Source organism: Conger conger, chromosome 13 (assembly GCF_963514075.1).
Source record: "Conger conger chromosome 13, fConCon1.1, whole genome shotgun sequence".
Classification (NCBI taxonomy): Eukaryota; Metazoa; Chordata; class Actinopteri; order Anguilliformes; family Congridae; genus Conger; species Conger conger.
Window position 1 is genome coordinate 14,872,099 of NC_083772.1, and position 14,979 is coordinate 14,887,077.

A 14,979-nucleotide genomic window follows, 5' to 3' on the forward strand; every position below is an offset into this window, starting at 1 on the left:
CCGTTTCCCAGCTGAATATAAATTATTTTTACAAAATGCAGAATCCTGTCTTGTGATCGCAAAAGCAGGATTGTTGTAATAAAGATATATCAAGAATGACATAATCCACCACCAAATCAGCAATTCAGTGGACAGACTTACCTTATACCTTAATTTATGCTGAAATGCTGCTTGTACTCATCATTTACCTGTACTTACTGAATAGAGAAAATCAGACAATTGCACAGGAGCGCCCCTCAGTGGGAAATACAGAGAATTGCACAACCCATTTCAAGAACAGCTCTGAAGGGTTGTGCCTTTTAAAAAAATGGACACCTGACCCAGACCCCGTTTTGTGCAACCTAAATGTGTGCAATGATTTCCGTTTTTGATATATGAGTACTCACGGGAAAAATCTTAAATTACTTAAGGAATTCTTAAAATGTGAAAACAGGAAATGAGAAATAGTGGATGAGTGAACTTATTGCAAAGTCTGAGATGTCCCCATGTACAGCTCACCTCAAATCAAACCTCGAGGTAGATTTCTAAAGGCCACCCTTTTAGTTTAGGAATGATGTGACCTTTACGCAGTTTGTAATTTAACTTCTGGGTTTTATAGGTTCCAAAGGTTAGGTGTTTTTGTCAGTCCAAATTAAAACTCTGAACTCATTTCCACTCGAGCTTCCACTTCTTTTGTGTAACATCAGCCCATGAATACATCATTTTCTATACGCTTGCTGGTGTTTTTGTCAGTGGGTTTAACTTGTCACAGTGCTTCAAATTAGTGTAATTTAATAGTTTTACTAAGTTATAGCAAGAGGATCACTATGTTCTTAGTCAGCAGTAGGGAGGAATTGTTCATTTTTTTATATTACACATTCCCCTATATTCACCTATCCTCTTAAAGTAAAATGGCTTCTTTCACAATGCCCTGCTGACCTGTTTTGTTTTATTTTTTTAAGGTACAGAGTGACAATGCTGGATGTGCCCTTCAGTCATAAGGTCCACACAGAGTCTTTCATTTCACAAACATCATACGCTGCTGTTGTTGAGTGAAAGTTTAACTCCATAAATACTGTTCAAGGTTAAAAAACAGAAGAAAGGATCTGTTATTTAACCACAGCAGCTGGTGTTTCCTCTCAATATGTGAACGATGCTCTATTAATTCTTCTCATTCGCAAGCATTAACTTGTTGGTTGGGGGGCAAGAAAAATGAACAGCAAACAGCAGACTGTTACAATTACAAACATGTAGGATTTAGTATATTTCTGTGCAATGTTGTATACAAAGTTGATGTAAATATTACATTACAAATATATATATATTTTTTTTTTTCCATAAAAAAAAAAAGAAAGCACATTCAATGGCGCTTGCCTGGTGTAGCCTGTTGCCCGGTCGTCCAAAATGGCAGAATTTGGTGAGAGCACAGGCTGTAGGTAAATTTCCACTCCACTCAAATTTGGTCAGATTTGCCCTCAGATTGAGCTCCGTGACGACAGCCTTACATCCTGACCCCATCCTGCCAGTCGCTCAGTACACAGATGAGTCACGTCTGTAGGTATGGCGGGCTCTCCAACTACGCTCAATTTTACACGTCTCAGATCTCTGCACAACTGATACATGGACACAAGTCACTAAATATAATAAGACGGTTAGGACGACTGCACCCACACGCTTCACGAAGCAGCTGCACTGGCCTGGACATGGTCCCATCCCTGACAGGATAACACAGTTCATGTTCCCAGCCTGTCGCTGGAAACAAACAACAGTATCAAGACATATCAATCAGAAATAATCTACTCATTGACTAGCAAGCAGTGCCCTGAGATGTCCTGGGTGTTGCTATGGGAAGGCAGGTTGTAGGCACTGGTTTCCCACTCAGCAAACTCCCAAAGCAACCACCAAATTGGAACATTCCAGATACTGAGGCCTAGTGGATTAAGAACCTCCTGATCCCACACTCCACATCACTGTCACAGCAGCTATGACACAGAGTCCTTGGACACAGGGGTTTACGAACAGTAGATCATTGTTTGATAATCTCTCTACAGACGCTCAACCTAACTGTCCTTTTGAGCAGAAAGTTCGATTTGCCGTGCATGTCCGTTGTCCTCCCTGCGGACACCCCGGGGGTGGGAGGGCACCTCTTCATAAGGAGGAGGTGGCAGCTCTGCGTTCGGACTGGGCGACTGGCAGGAGCTGCCTGACTCCGATTGGCTGCGGGGTGCCGGCGGACGCATCCCAGGGGCTTCCTGGGCCAATAAGAGCTGGGTTGGGCCTTGGCAGGGCGGGAGACGCTGGCCCCAGCTCCCGTACATGGCCTCTTCGTAGGTGGGCAGTGAGACAGGCAGGCCGTCTACCATCAGGTCCATCTGGTCAGAGGATCTCCTGCTGCGATGAAGACGCCGGACTTTAGACTCACAAGTGATCTCATAAAAACTGTCATAAGAACACCATGAACATGCGACCACACCACACCATTTCAGACCCACTGACCAATGGAGACTTACTTGTGTGAATGACAGGGGTAAAGGCGGGACTTGATCACCATGCAGGCAGTGGTGGTTAGAAGGAAGATGGAGACGCCGACAGCTGTGGTAGCAACGCTGGGGAGAGAGTTGGCTGCTCTGTCCTCTGTAAGCACAATGATGGATAAATTGTCATCATTGTCATCATTTCTTATCACGTTCTCAAAATCTTTTTATATCTTGTTATTTGTTGAGAATCAATGGTTTCAATGGCAGTTTCACTTGTATGTTGTAAAATGAATAATAAAAACTAATAATAGGAAACGAAAAAAAAGGTGTTTCGATTATTTTTCTTCTTCTTATTATTATTATTATTCTTGTTACAAAGGTGACTATTCTGGCACTATTTCAGAAGACATCCGGAGCTATTTTAGTTTTGAATTTGGTATCAGAAGAGGGAATCCCCAAATCAACATTTCCAGAAGACTGAAATCTTCACATTATTTCTGTGACGCAGTATTTACTTTGGAACATTCAATTGCATAGAGGAAAAGAGGTTAGAGAGAATGGTAAGTAGCTGACTTCCTGTTCTTTCTGATGGTTTCCTGTCTCATCATGTCCCCGTCCAGAAGAGGAAGTTCAGCGCACACAGAGGTGACTCGAAAGCAGCCCGTAGTCCCAGGTTCTGCATTTCATCTTCCTCACTTCACTATTTTATGTAGGGCATTTCACCAATGCCATTTCACATCGTCTGCATTTTTCTGTGTTGAGCAGTTCTGAATGCACATAGGGCTTACTGTTTCAGAATGCCTCTTAAAGCTAGCACTGAGCACTGAGCCTCCCTCATATCATCAATCAGGAACGCAGAGGAAAGAGCCGCCATGTTACTGCACAAAATGCACTCATCTCTCCATCTCCTGCAGACCGGTTTATCCACTTGCCCTCATAGGGGTGTTGTTGCTTAGTAATCAAAACAAAAAAACCGAAATCATAAAATCTGCAGTCATACAGAAATATAGAATGGTCCTGAAACCTCACAGTTTCGCCAGCAGCATACAGCTTTCACTCAGAATTGGTTACACAGGAACATAGTTGCTTTGCGGTAATCATGTGAGAATATCACATTCCAGCTACTTTGCTAACAAGTTGGTACCAAGTGTATACTTGGGATTTAATGAACAGGAATAACTTGTATGAGCCCAGGATTGTTGTGATGTTGTCATAACACTGAAATAACGGTGTGTTTACGAGGTGAGGATCATCAGTGTTTGGTTAGAGCACTGTTGCACAAACAGCAAAGCTTAGCTTGCGCTCCTCTGCAAATCAAAGAAATGCTACATTCACAAAGGAAATGATCAATCATCATTCAGAACAGGAGGAAAGAGGGATCCTGGGTCAATGTGTGCGGAACATGAATGGCAGAACTAAGTGTCTGCGGTTCTTCTTTTTTTTTACATAAAAGCTGAATCGATTTTACCACAAAATGGATGAATAACTCCCCACATAAACAAAAACTATATTTTAATAGCGAAAATCCAGAACAAATGCTTTGTCACGTGTAATTTATCAAACCGTGGCTGTTCAAGCACCTTATACAGTGTGCCTAAAGCAGACATACTGAAATCTGGCCCACAATGTCAGCAGTGCTGCTGGTTTTCATTCTTCTCCTCTCATCGGGACTGGTTTAAACCTGGGACTCCGGGTGAGATTAAACTCAGGCCAATCAGCAGCATTAATTGATCGATTAAGTACTTCTGGCCTCAAAGACTGGATTCCAGCATCCCTGACCTAAATAAATCTGGCATGAGACAATTCGAGACCTTAGAATAATACGGTCCTAAATGGCAAAAATTAGTTAGTGTCATAAATATGTTGTTTATAGGGCACTAAATACGTATGCGTGTGAGGTTTTACACAAAATGACTGCTTCAAAGGTTGCATCTGCTTGGAGCCCCGTTCACTTTGGTGCCTTTGATGATCGATATCTCAAAACTGCTCAGATACGCAGATAGAACCATATAATCCCACGGTCACCGATTCCTTTAGGAGGTGTTTCTGGTGTGTGTCGCTCAGGGCACCGCGGGGGTCTTTAGGGGGGTCGCTGCGGGGGTCTTTACCTGGGCTGGGGAGGCAGGTGGGCACGCTGGGGTACCACCCCCCTCGGCGGCAGCGGGAGCTGTGCACGCCGGCCGGGAGCGAGTAGCCCGGCTCACAGAAGTAGTGGATGGCGCTCTTCAGCGGGAAGCCGCGGCAGGGGGAGGGTTCGCAGCGGAAACCGCCGTGCTCGGGGACCATGGGGTGGCTGCAGTTCCACTGCCGGCCTGAGAGGAGGACACACACGGAGAGAGAGGGGGTTAAAGACGCGCGCGGGGCAGCGTGTGTGTGTGTGTGTGTGTGTGTGTGCGTGTGTGTGTGTGTGGACAGTGCATGATGAAGACCTACACACGTGTCAAAGCGTTACAAACACCACACGGCCTAATAAAATGATCGCTTTGTTTTCAAAGCATAAGAGTGCATTTCCAAAATTGACACGAGACACAAAACTACCAGTGGACGGGACCATACCATAATGAAAGTTAATGAAAGTTTCGTACTGGGCAGGTAAAGGTAGTGTACTGGGCAGGTAAAGGTAGAGTACTGGGCAGGTAAAGGTAGTGTACTGGGCAGGTAAAGGTTGTGGAGAATGCCACTGCTGGGTTATGCGGGGCTATTGTGCAGATGCAAATTGACATGAGCAAGAGAGGGTGTTTAGATGAAGTATGGTGGGTGGCTCTGGTTCTGTGGTGAGAGGGACTGATAGGCAGTTGGCTGGGTGGTGTTCGCAGTGATGGTGGTAGGCAGTTAGTAGGAGGGCCTCTGGGTAATGGAAGGGTGAGAGTAAATAGGGTTGCGGTAGGGCTGCTCGAATACAGAAGTGAACTAGTGTAGTTTACAGAGCTGTCAGAAAACTAAAACTAAGGTAATTAGTTGGAACAAAAAGCAGCACGTAGACTTGTGCGTCCCTGGGCATACCTGCGGTGAGATCTGATAAGACAGCCAGGATCAGGACTCTGAAGCCCAGGGCAAAGTGAACATACTTCCACAGCAACGGCCTCCGTGCAGACATTAACATGCCCTTCCTGCTGGCACAACAAACACACATTTAGTGTACTGCACCCATCCCTCTGAATAACTGACACACACATAAACATGCACGCACACACTCGCGAGTGTACGCACACACACGCGCGTACACACACACACACACATAAACAAACGATCATCATGCCATGAAGGTATAAAGATCTCTCCAATGATTGACAGAGATGAAGACTGAAAAGCAACTCTAATATTGGGACCCAAGTAACAAATATTTTTCAAATATTGGGACACAAATTAGAAAATGTAGTCATCATAATAGCATAGCATGCTGGCCAACAAACTAATTTGGAGACCCACCTCTTCCACTCTTCCACAACCCATTCTGGGTCCCAATCCATTTAAGAAACATTGGCTTATGGCAATGGATCCGACAAGACTGTGGCCCTTAAGCACTGATCATGGACCCAAGGCACCTTCTGCAAAAAGGCCTGCCACTTTGCAGGTGGCCCCGTCAACCTAAATGGCTGCACAAACAGGTGCTGCCACATTACCAGACCACAGCTTTCTGAGTGACATATGCAAGGCCACTTATAACACAGAAATGCCAGAGTCTCTCTCAGTAGTCTGTATTTATTTTTGTTGTGGTTTGGTATGCAAGCAGTGCCAGTCATTTCTGTAGAACCAGGGCGGGTCCCTTCTTAGGCGATTTGACCTTCTTAACTTTTTGAGATCACTATCGTGTGACCACAATGTAGGCGTCTGCCATGGGAAGATTCTACAAAGCCTTAGATCGAAATCGTTGTTGTTCCGAAAGACCGTCCATACTGTATGCACTGCAGCTCAACAAAACACTATTGGTGAAGCGATTGTTAAAACTGCAGGCTACGTATGAACAAGCAAACAAAAGCAAGGACGACAAAACCTAACACCAATAACAAAGTAGCCTAACGAATGCACTCTTTAGTCGAGCATGTAACGCTAAAGTAAAGGGATTGTTGGCGTGTAAATAAATTAATGATGCACTGGGATTACGTTTTCCCGTTATCTTTTGTTGTAATGGATTTTGAACGTCATGCTCTATTTGTCAAGCGCTTAAGTCTCGCTTCCCGTAAAATGAATTGAGGTTTTACATTAATGTGGCAACGTGTAATGTTTTCTCGTGCCATGTCATAATGTCCTGTATAGATTTACCCCCATGTCAATAATTAATTAGCATCCCCACTATCTGGACTCCATATTTTTCTATACAGTGTTTACGAACGCGCAAGGACTTTGAACATGTGAACTTGCACAATTAAAAAAGGTCCAATACTGTGTGCGCTATTGCTATAGGCTATTAATATTTTCGTGGAGTTACTGTATCAGGAGACTGACACAGTTCAACGAGTTAAACAACCTCCTTGGAAAGTAGGCTATTTTATGAGGGGGTGATGGTGGAAGTAGGCTATCATGTCATAAGGTATAGCGTGTTTCAGGTAGGCTGCGAATGAACGGGAATCTCATAACTACATGGACAGGCACAAAGCGCCTTCCACGGGCTACAAAGTCGAACCTCCGAGAATGATACAGCGCTTGTAGGCTATTCACAAACAGAAGTTCAATCATACATTTTAGTGGCATGGTTCATACGTTTGCCGTAGAGGGAAGTGATATATTCGTAAAAAGGAAACAGCCTTAGATCTAGTCACTGGCAGCATCACCGCAATAACCATTTAAACAAAATCCCTGCACTGTATTCACAATTGCAGACTCACAACATACTGCGTGAAAATTGTCATTTTTGAACACTGCGAATAGGCAAGGCTACTCATAAATTCGATGTCCATTAGGCTACTTCATACGACGTTGTTCGATTAGTGAGCAATCGAACGTAGGCTATACGTTGCATGTTGGCTATATATTAGCCAACAAGCAAAATACGCATATGATACATCTCACGATTAAAGTATCCTTGGACATTGCCTTACCAACCTCTCAATTAGGCTACATTGTCTACATTGTACTACAATGGCTAACAAACTTGTCAGCCACCAAATATAGACAAATAAATAAAATTGTACATAGCCCAATGATTCCGTTCCGGTCATTACATAATATCTGAAAAGTCACACCTTGTCGAAAATAGCCAAAATAAGTGGAAGAGACAACTCACTCACCTGCGGTAGCCTATTTGGGAATCTCTGAGATAAAATAATTGTGCAAAAAAAAGAATTAAAAAAAATACTGTTTTCTTGATTGACGTCTCGGAATTCAACCGTGTTAGGTTCGAATATTCCCTTCTAAATGAATGACCAGGAGAGCAACTGGTGGGTCTTTTTCAGAGCCAATGCTAGACCGCTTGAGTCATCGCTCAGCTGTGTTGACACGCACGGCGAGGCTGCTCATAGGCTATAGACGCCCGGCGCTACATTGCCTAGACACTTCATTCTGCTCAGGTTTTGCAAACTCCGCCCACACCACCAGTCAGACGATTGTCATATTCGGGAAATTAAACCTTTTTCGCAGAACTGTACCAAAATAGAAGTTTGTATCTTTCCAGTAGCCAATATATATTGTAGGGCCCCACCTTTGTATTTACGAACTGCTTGTGAGCGCATCAACTCGTTTTAGTCGCGGGTCTAAAATGCCTATTTGCTTGAAGCATTTGATGGATTCATTTGAAAAGCTAAAAATAAAATAGTGGCCAACACTCCATGGCAGGAACTCCTCATGTAATTTTTTTTTTGATATTTCTGGAGCGATAGCCAATATCCGCCGTACATGACCTTATCATGTTTCGTGACAGTTGGCTATTAATTTTCTAAAGTATTTTTAGTAAAACAGGAAACAAATGTTTGTTCACAGCAGTAAGTGCAATTGGCCAATTGTGTAACACACTTGAAATTAACCCGTAACAGATTTAAAACAAAATTAAGATTAATAAATTTACTTACTTGTCTGGTGCCTAACTGTTGCCAATTGATGGCTGCTATTCCCAAACCTTCTGGCGCAACTGAGTTGTTAGTGAATTTAGCTTTCCTTGGCTGAAGCCTGCTATTTATTCTGACGCATACTGCCCATCGCTGTCCGGGGTGGGTGGGGGCGTGTTCAAATATCCCGTACTCCAGTTTACAAGAATAGCCGATGTAATAATTACTTAAATTTGTTGAGATCTCAGTTCCCTTGCCTTGTTGCTTCAGTGGATTCGGCTGACTGTTGGGCAATGGTAACTTCACCATTTGACGCGGGCCTATTTCCGTAAATAATCTCGGTAAGTGACTCTAGAATAAGCAGAAGGAACGGAGGCGGCAGAGCAACGATGTCAGCTTCCTCAGCAGTTGGCTAAACAGTGACTAATTGGCTCGGTATATAAGCTTAAGCACTTGAAAATGATAAACCCTTACACCAGTGATTCTCAAACTCGGTCCTGTGGACCCAGTTGTTGGCATTAATTCCAACCGTTATTGCAACCTCTAATTGTAACAAACTGGTAATTGTTCTTTAGACACTTAATGCCAATTGGCCATGTTATGTCAAAATAGCTGTGCGGTGTGCACACTGAAGAATACACGTTCCAGATTTGTATACCAAGACATTTAGATCAACCATAATACATGAATTATATGTAATGTATTAAATAGGCCTAATATGTTATTTCTGTACGAAGAGGTAAGGGGAGACCGGGGAACAACCAAACACTTTTAGGTTTTCACTTAATTAAAAATATATACGCATATTAGAGAAAATATGTTTAATCTGGAAAGAAGATGCATGTCTTTGCTACGACTGCAGACCATCGGTACAGTTCTAGGACATTCCTGGCAATTACAGTTCAGTCGAAAGTAGCGGGAGGGAAACCGTTTCAACATGACCCGACTATGGGGCAAGTTTAAACAGTTCCCAGGCAAGCTTAAACCACTTCTGAAATGTTGGAAAATGGACTGTAAAAATGCTTTAATGCAAGTCAAAGGTTGGCGAATCCATAATTTCTTACATTTTTAATCAGAAAATTGTCCTGTATAAATTGCCTATAATATGTCTATAGCTAGGCCACCAAAGGCATACGGCGAAATTAATATGTAATGAATGTCTTGGAAGAAATGGATAAGAGCGAGTGAGAAATAGGACCAAATAAGTGCATGGCACACATGGAATATAAATTACATTACAAGTTATTGTGGCAGTATGCATTTGTAATAGTCGGGGGCATGTTGGAGCGCTGTGTTCCAACATGCCCCAGTGGTGCTAGTTGTCCGCCGGAATGGCTCATTCTATGCTTGCTTGTTAGTGACATGTGCCAACAGAATACTGCCTTACAACCCACAGCAGGGTTGCTATAATACATGAGTGAAAACAAACCCTTCATTCTTATGCAAATGCAACTATGCAAAATTCAACACGTTTCAACATGCCCCGTGTTAGCTTGTGCCCTGGTCTCCCCTACATCTTTGATTCAGCTGGAACGTAATTGCTGAGAGTGGATATTTGGCTACTGAACCTAAACCATATAAAATGTAGAGTTTGGACACAATGATTTAAGGGAGATGTCTTTAACAATCTAATTTGATCAAGCATTCGGTTGCCACAAAAATATACACAGTGGGACCCCAGGGCAGAGTTTGGGAACTACTGCCTTGCTCAACATTAATAACAAAAACTGGTACAGTTGCTGAACCAGATTTTGTAATCACCCACGTCGATAATGACAAGCGAACTTGTGTCACAAGCATACACCGCACCTTCCTAAAACACAGCTCCAAAAAAATGAGGAAAAAGACTGCATATAATAAACTATAAGCCTAGGTTATGGTCAAACATATGGAAAAACTATATATATATATATATATATATATATATATATATATACTTTTATTGTAACTCCGTTACAGATTAAGATTTTTTAATTTATTTATTTTTTTTTTAAACTGAAGGCGTCAGAATTATTAGCACCCTTAACAGTTATTGCAATTTAAATGAAATTGTCAATAGAATGTTAATTTAGTTGATCTCAGTCTGAAGGAACAATATTGTATCATTCCCATCACTTCCTGTTCCACTACAGTACAAAAACTAGCATCTGTCATCCATGAGCATGGGAAAAGCCAATTATTATTTCTAAAAGCTTCTGTATAAACAGCCATTCCATGGTCTTCTAAGAGGGTACAATTCAATTATTTTTCAGACACACCGACTAACGTCACATTGGGACATTCCATCGATTGACATCTGCAAAAGTTATATCACTGCGTGTCTGTTAATTTGTGTAGTTTGACCATTTTTATATTGGACGCTTCGTTTTACGCCAGTAAAGGACTTAGTTACGCAGTTATGAGTAAAGGTGCTAGCTTATATACGTTGGCATTAAATAGACCAATACTTGCCATGGCTGTTACTTTGTTCAAATAGGTGACAGACGGCAGTGCTCGTTACAATAGACCCTTGCTTGAGTGGTTACCCTTGCATAAAGGGGTATAGGAGCATAATATAGGAGCATAATAACTGTATAAAAATAAGTACATTTAATTGAATTATTTAATCAGCAAGGAGATTGTTTTTTTGGCAATCATGTTACCATCCGACGCAGAGTTTTCAATAAACAAACCCAAGGCATGAAGTTCACACAGAAACCACACATTTTTAGAAAAACTGTATTTTGAAAAAAAAAAAAAAGACAAAAAAACTGGGAAAAAAAACAAAACTAAAATCTTCACTCTGAAGTGTTTTCCTTTTTTTTATATAACAATGGAAATCTAAAGTTGAGGAGGGGGCGTAACAGAAAGCACAACCGCTCCCTGTGCTCTGAATCTTCACAATACTGCTTCATAAACGGCTGAGCAAACTGTGAAACATCTCATCAACACTCCAAACACCCCGATGCATTCATTTACATATAAATATGATCCAAGCAAGTGAGTCAGTAGTTGTCACAGTTCCAAGCGGGAAATGTCAGCATTCTTAAAACATGAACCAGTTCTAATAAAAAAATAATAATAAAAAAAAAAAAATTGACTTCTAGGCACTAAAGAAAACTGAAAATATATTGTCAATAGAGGAACATAACTGCTAAAATCTTATGTACATATGTAATTAACAGCAATTCCAGGGCATCTTTATATTAATCACATTTTCTTATTCCATTAAGGCATGAAAACCCTCACACACTAAAAAGCCCTCTCGACATTGGTTCCCACGCACGGAAGTGTCCACAGCGAAGATATGTCCACCTTTGATTGTTATTCCCCACACGCTGGCAATAACCGCAGCAAGCCCACTGCCGGTTGTGCCAGCTGTCAGACTGAACACTCGGAGAGACAGTTGATCATGTAGTGGATGCCAAGAATCGTCTGAAGAGATCTGGGGAAGAGTAAACCTAGTGCAGGGCGAGCTTGTTGCAAACTGGGGTAACCCCAAAGGCCACAGCCAAATGAGCACCCCACCACAGACTACCACAGAGGGCATAAGGGGCCCCCAGGCATGGAGGGAGACCAGCAGCGAAGACTTCTGTGGGGGGGGGAAATGGGCGCTCTCCTGGTTTAACATTGACTTAAAGGGGACTTGCTTACAATGCCCTACCCGACTCACTGACGAAGACAGTGTGCTCTAATGATCGACTAAAGGCCAGGACACGCTGAGCCATGCTGTGGATGAACCGAGCGAATGTTCAGCCAAGCAGACACGCACGACCCAGGCAGGGTGCTGCGGAGGGGTAAACACGCACTCCACTCCCACCCACCGTCCTGCAGGCACCAACACAACGGCACGCCTCCCTCCAGTTAAAACGCATGGCCCGAATATGCCCCGAGTTTTTTTTTTTTTTTGCCCGCTTCAAAATACACCCAAAAATCCCTTCAGGGGTGAAACGAGTTTGTGTTTGCGACTGAAAATGTCTCATTCACACACACACAGCTCTGATGGCTCAGTTCCCAGCAGCCCGTGTCGACACAAGTTCCTACTTCCGCAACGCGGCAGGCCACAGCGAGAGCCAGAGAGAAGCATAATATGCTGGAGGGGAAAAAGGGGAAATTTCATTAATGTTTCTACCAGTGGTTATTCCTTCGAGCTCCACTCTCCCATTAGTGTGGAAATAAAATGGCACGGTCGTATGGGCCAGGGGCGGGATTAACACAGACGCATGCCAATCAACGTAAAAAGGTCTTGCTCACCCAGCAATAAAATCAAGTGGTCCAAATTCAGCTAAAACGCAGGGTCAAACAACAAATAACCAATTCATGAACATTCTGAAATAATTGGTCGTGTTTAAAAAAAAAAAACATTCAACACGCGGCCAAAACATAAAGGACATGCATGCAAATAGTTATTTATTAAAATACTTTGATCTTTGGATTGGCATCCTACGGGAACACAGTTCTGCTGGGACGATGAAATTATAAACCTCTAAGCCACTTCTCTCTGCCACTCAATTCCTGCATTCTTAAGAGAAGCAAGCTGCTGGTCCACGAATCCTTACCTGGTGCTTAACGCAGACGTGCCGCGTTCATGCAGTGTGCTTCTAACAGGTCAGAGGTCACCGGGCCTCAGCCTACCTAGCGCGCGTTAAGCACACATGAACAGTGCTGCCTATTCTTTTGGTCACCACAGAGGCCTGTGTGTCTTTGGTTGCTTTGGCCCTGTGGATGTTAGCGTTAGCGTTAGTGTTACCTTGGCCGATGGCGGGCCAAGCTTTCCCAGACCGCGAAAACGGCCTTTAGCCTTTAGCCTTTAGCCTTAGCGCGGGGGCGTTTGAGGCCGGTCTTGGTTCACTCTCTCTCTGCCCTGGACGCCGGGTCAAGGTCGTGACTAAAACCGGACGAGCAGGGTCAGAGCCGCAACTGCGCACGTCAGCGGCGCGTGAGATTGCTCAACGGGCTTCCTCTGCCGGTCCGAAAGAGCCCTTACATAATGTACCACACAGCGCGCTCCGGCAGCGCCTACTTCCGCTCCAACAAAAATGCCAAACAGGACAGTCAGGCTTAGTGTATGATTAGACAAAGTATCTACAGAATTTTCAGCAGCCCTATAGAACATTTCTGAGACACGCAACTGGCACTGCTTGGGCCAAATACTCAATAACAGTCTCTTTGTCCATAGCACTGTGGAAATGGATTAGGCTTGAAACCAACTTCACTGCACGCCAAGGTCATAAAACAAAAAAAAAAAACATTTAAATTAGTGTTGAAACCACCCCACTGCTATGCTAAAAAAGTGAAGTAGGACATTTAATTTCGCCGCAAGAAAAAAATGCAGTTAATTTCCTAGGTGCACAGCCTGTCTTTACACACAGCGCCTCAATCATCAGAAGCAGAAAATGCAAAAGGATACATTTCCATAAATTTATACTTATATAAAATGAAATCAGGTAAAAAAAGAAATCCAGTGTTCATCTTTGCTTAGTGTACACAACAGGAACCTAGTGTTTTAATTTCGATAACGGTTCATTTCGTGTTTAAAGCCTGGTCATTCTTCAGTAGTATTTCTGGCTGCGTTCTGTCCATGTGAGATGTCGGTGGTCTTCCCCTGTGGGACCCAGTGTAGTGTCCGCAGTGGTCACCCCCGTTTCCATAGCAGAATGGACCGTCCCGCCCTGCCAGAGGGCTGATGGGATGTTTGTCCCCCAGCCCTCTGCACCCTCAGCATTGGAACACCCTCACCAGGGATCCACACTGAGGACTGCGGCCCATGATGAGACAGCGCTCAATGCTGGGAGGCTTGAACACTAGGCAGGGGGGGTTCAGTGCGATTCGCTCAGTAAAACTCCACCCAGGAAAAGAAAGCTCAGGATTTTGGACCCATGTAGTGTGGCTGTAACTAAGGGAGGCAGACAGACATGTCTTCTGGGCTGGCAGCCAGGGGAACAGAAGCAGGGAGACCGGGTGTGTGGGCTCGCTGCTTCCCTCTGCTGCAGCAGGAGGGTTCAAAGGTCATCCATCTGTCCAAGGCGGATGAGTGGTGAGTTTCAAAAAGAAAAAAAGAAAGCCAAACCCTTAAAACAGTGGAGCGTTTTCAAAAGTCCATGTTTTTGCTCCCTACCTAAGCTAGCGACAGTCCAGCCAAACTTAGGTTATGTTTTTTAAAAAATGTAAAAGCGTGACCGGACAAGGAGGCGTCCCCTGGGTGTCCCCCCCCGGCCCTGGGTTCGAGCACGCGTCCGTGGTGTGGGTTTGGCTCCGGGTCCCCTTCTCACCGCATCGCTCAGCCGCAGGGCCGGGGCGGGGAGTGGTGCGGTGCGTGTTGATGACATCACTCATCTCATGCGGTTCTGCCTCATGAGGGGAACGATGCAAGAGGGCGGGCCGGCCTTGCCCAGGAAGGGGTGCTTCAGCAGCTCATTGGCCGTGGCTCTCTGGGCGGGGTCCCGCACCAGCATGCGGTCCAGGAAGCCTTTGAGAATAGGAGACACCTGCAAGGGCAGAGACAGCTTGAGTGTGGCGCTCAACACCCTCACATAACTCTGTGTACATTACACCATGTGTGC

At 43.9% G+C, this 14,979-nt stretch overlaps 2 protein-coding genes across 5 annotated transcripts in view; both read right to left on the reverse strand.

Annotated features, from left to right (window-relative positions):
- Positions 1 to 1,213: 1,213 nt before the first annotated feature.
- Positions 1,214 to 8,722, reverse strand: zgc:152863 (uncharacterized protein LOC562658 homolog). 4 transcript variants are annotated; one of them, XM_061218096.1, is made up of 5 exons: positions 8,462 to 8,722; positions 5,460 to 5,569; positions 4,565 to 4,768; positions 2,490 to 2,613; positions 1,214 to 2,370 (listed from the first exon to the last, which is right to left on the reverse strand). In XM_061218096.1, the coding sequence occupies exons 2-5, from the start codon at positions 5,557 to 5,559 to the stop codon at positions 2,040 to 2,042; spliced, it is 759 nt and encodes a 252-aa protein (XP_061074080.1). In that variant the 5' UTR covers positions 5,560 to 5,569; positions 8,462 to 8,722; the 3' UTR covers positions 1,214 to 2,039. The 4 variants fall into 4 exon arrangements, with proteins under 4 accessions (XP_061074080.1, XP_061074079.1, XP_061074081.1 ...); XM_061218095.1 differs by having other exon boundaries at positions 5,460 to 5,566; positions 8,462 to 8,721; XM_061218097.1 differs by lacking the exon at positions 8,462 to 8,722 and adding an exon at positions 7,685 to 8,045 and having other exon boundaries at positions 1,214 to 2,367; positions 5,460 to 5,566.
- Positions 8,723 to 11,173: 2,451 nt separating this feature from the next.
- pak4 (p21 protein (Cdc42/Rac)-activated kinase 4) overlaps positions 11,174 to 14,979 on the reverse strand; it is a 35,563-nt gene continuing 31,757 nt past the window's right edge. Inside the window, exon 10 of the mRNA XM_061218347.1 lies at positions 11,174 to 14,904. Coding sequence (XP_061074331.1) covers positions 14,749 to 14,904 — 156 coding nt within the window. The 3' untranslated portion in view covers positions 11,174 to 14,748. The remainder of the gene's footprint in view (positions 14,905 to 14,979) is intronic.

Coding starts and splice junctions, on each gene's coding strand:
- zgc:152863 (XM_061218096.1), bottom strand. CDS start 5,559: ATGTTAATGTCTGCACGGAGGCCGTTGCTGTGGAAGTATGTTCACTTT. Junction 4,769..5,459: donor CTTATCAGATCTCACCGCAG/GTATGCCCAGGG, acceptor TCCTCCTCTCAG/GCCGGCAGTGGAACTGCAGC. Junction 2,614..4,564: donor CACCTGCCTCCCCAGCCCAG/GTAAAGACCCCC, acceptor TTGTGCTTACAG/AGGACAGAGCAGCCAACTCT.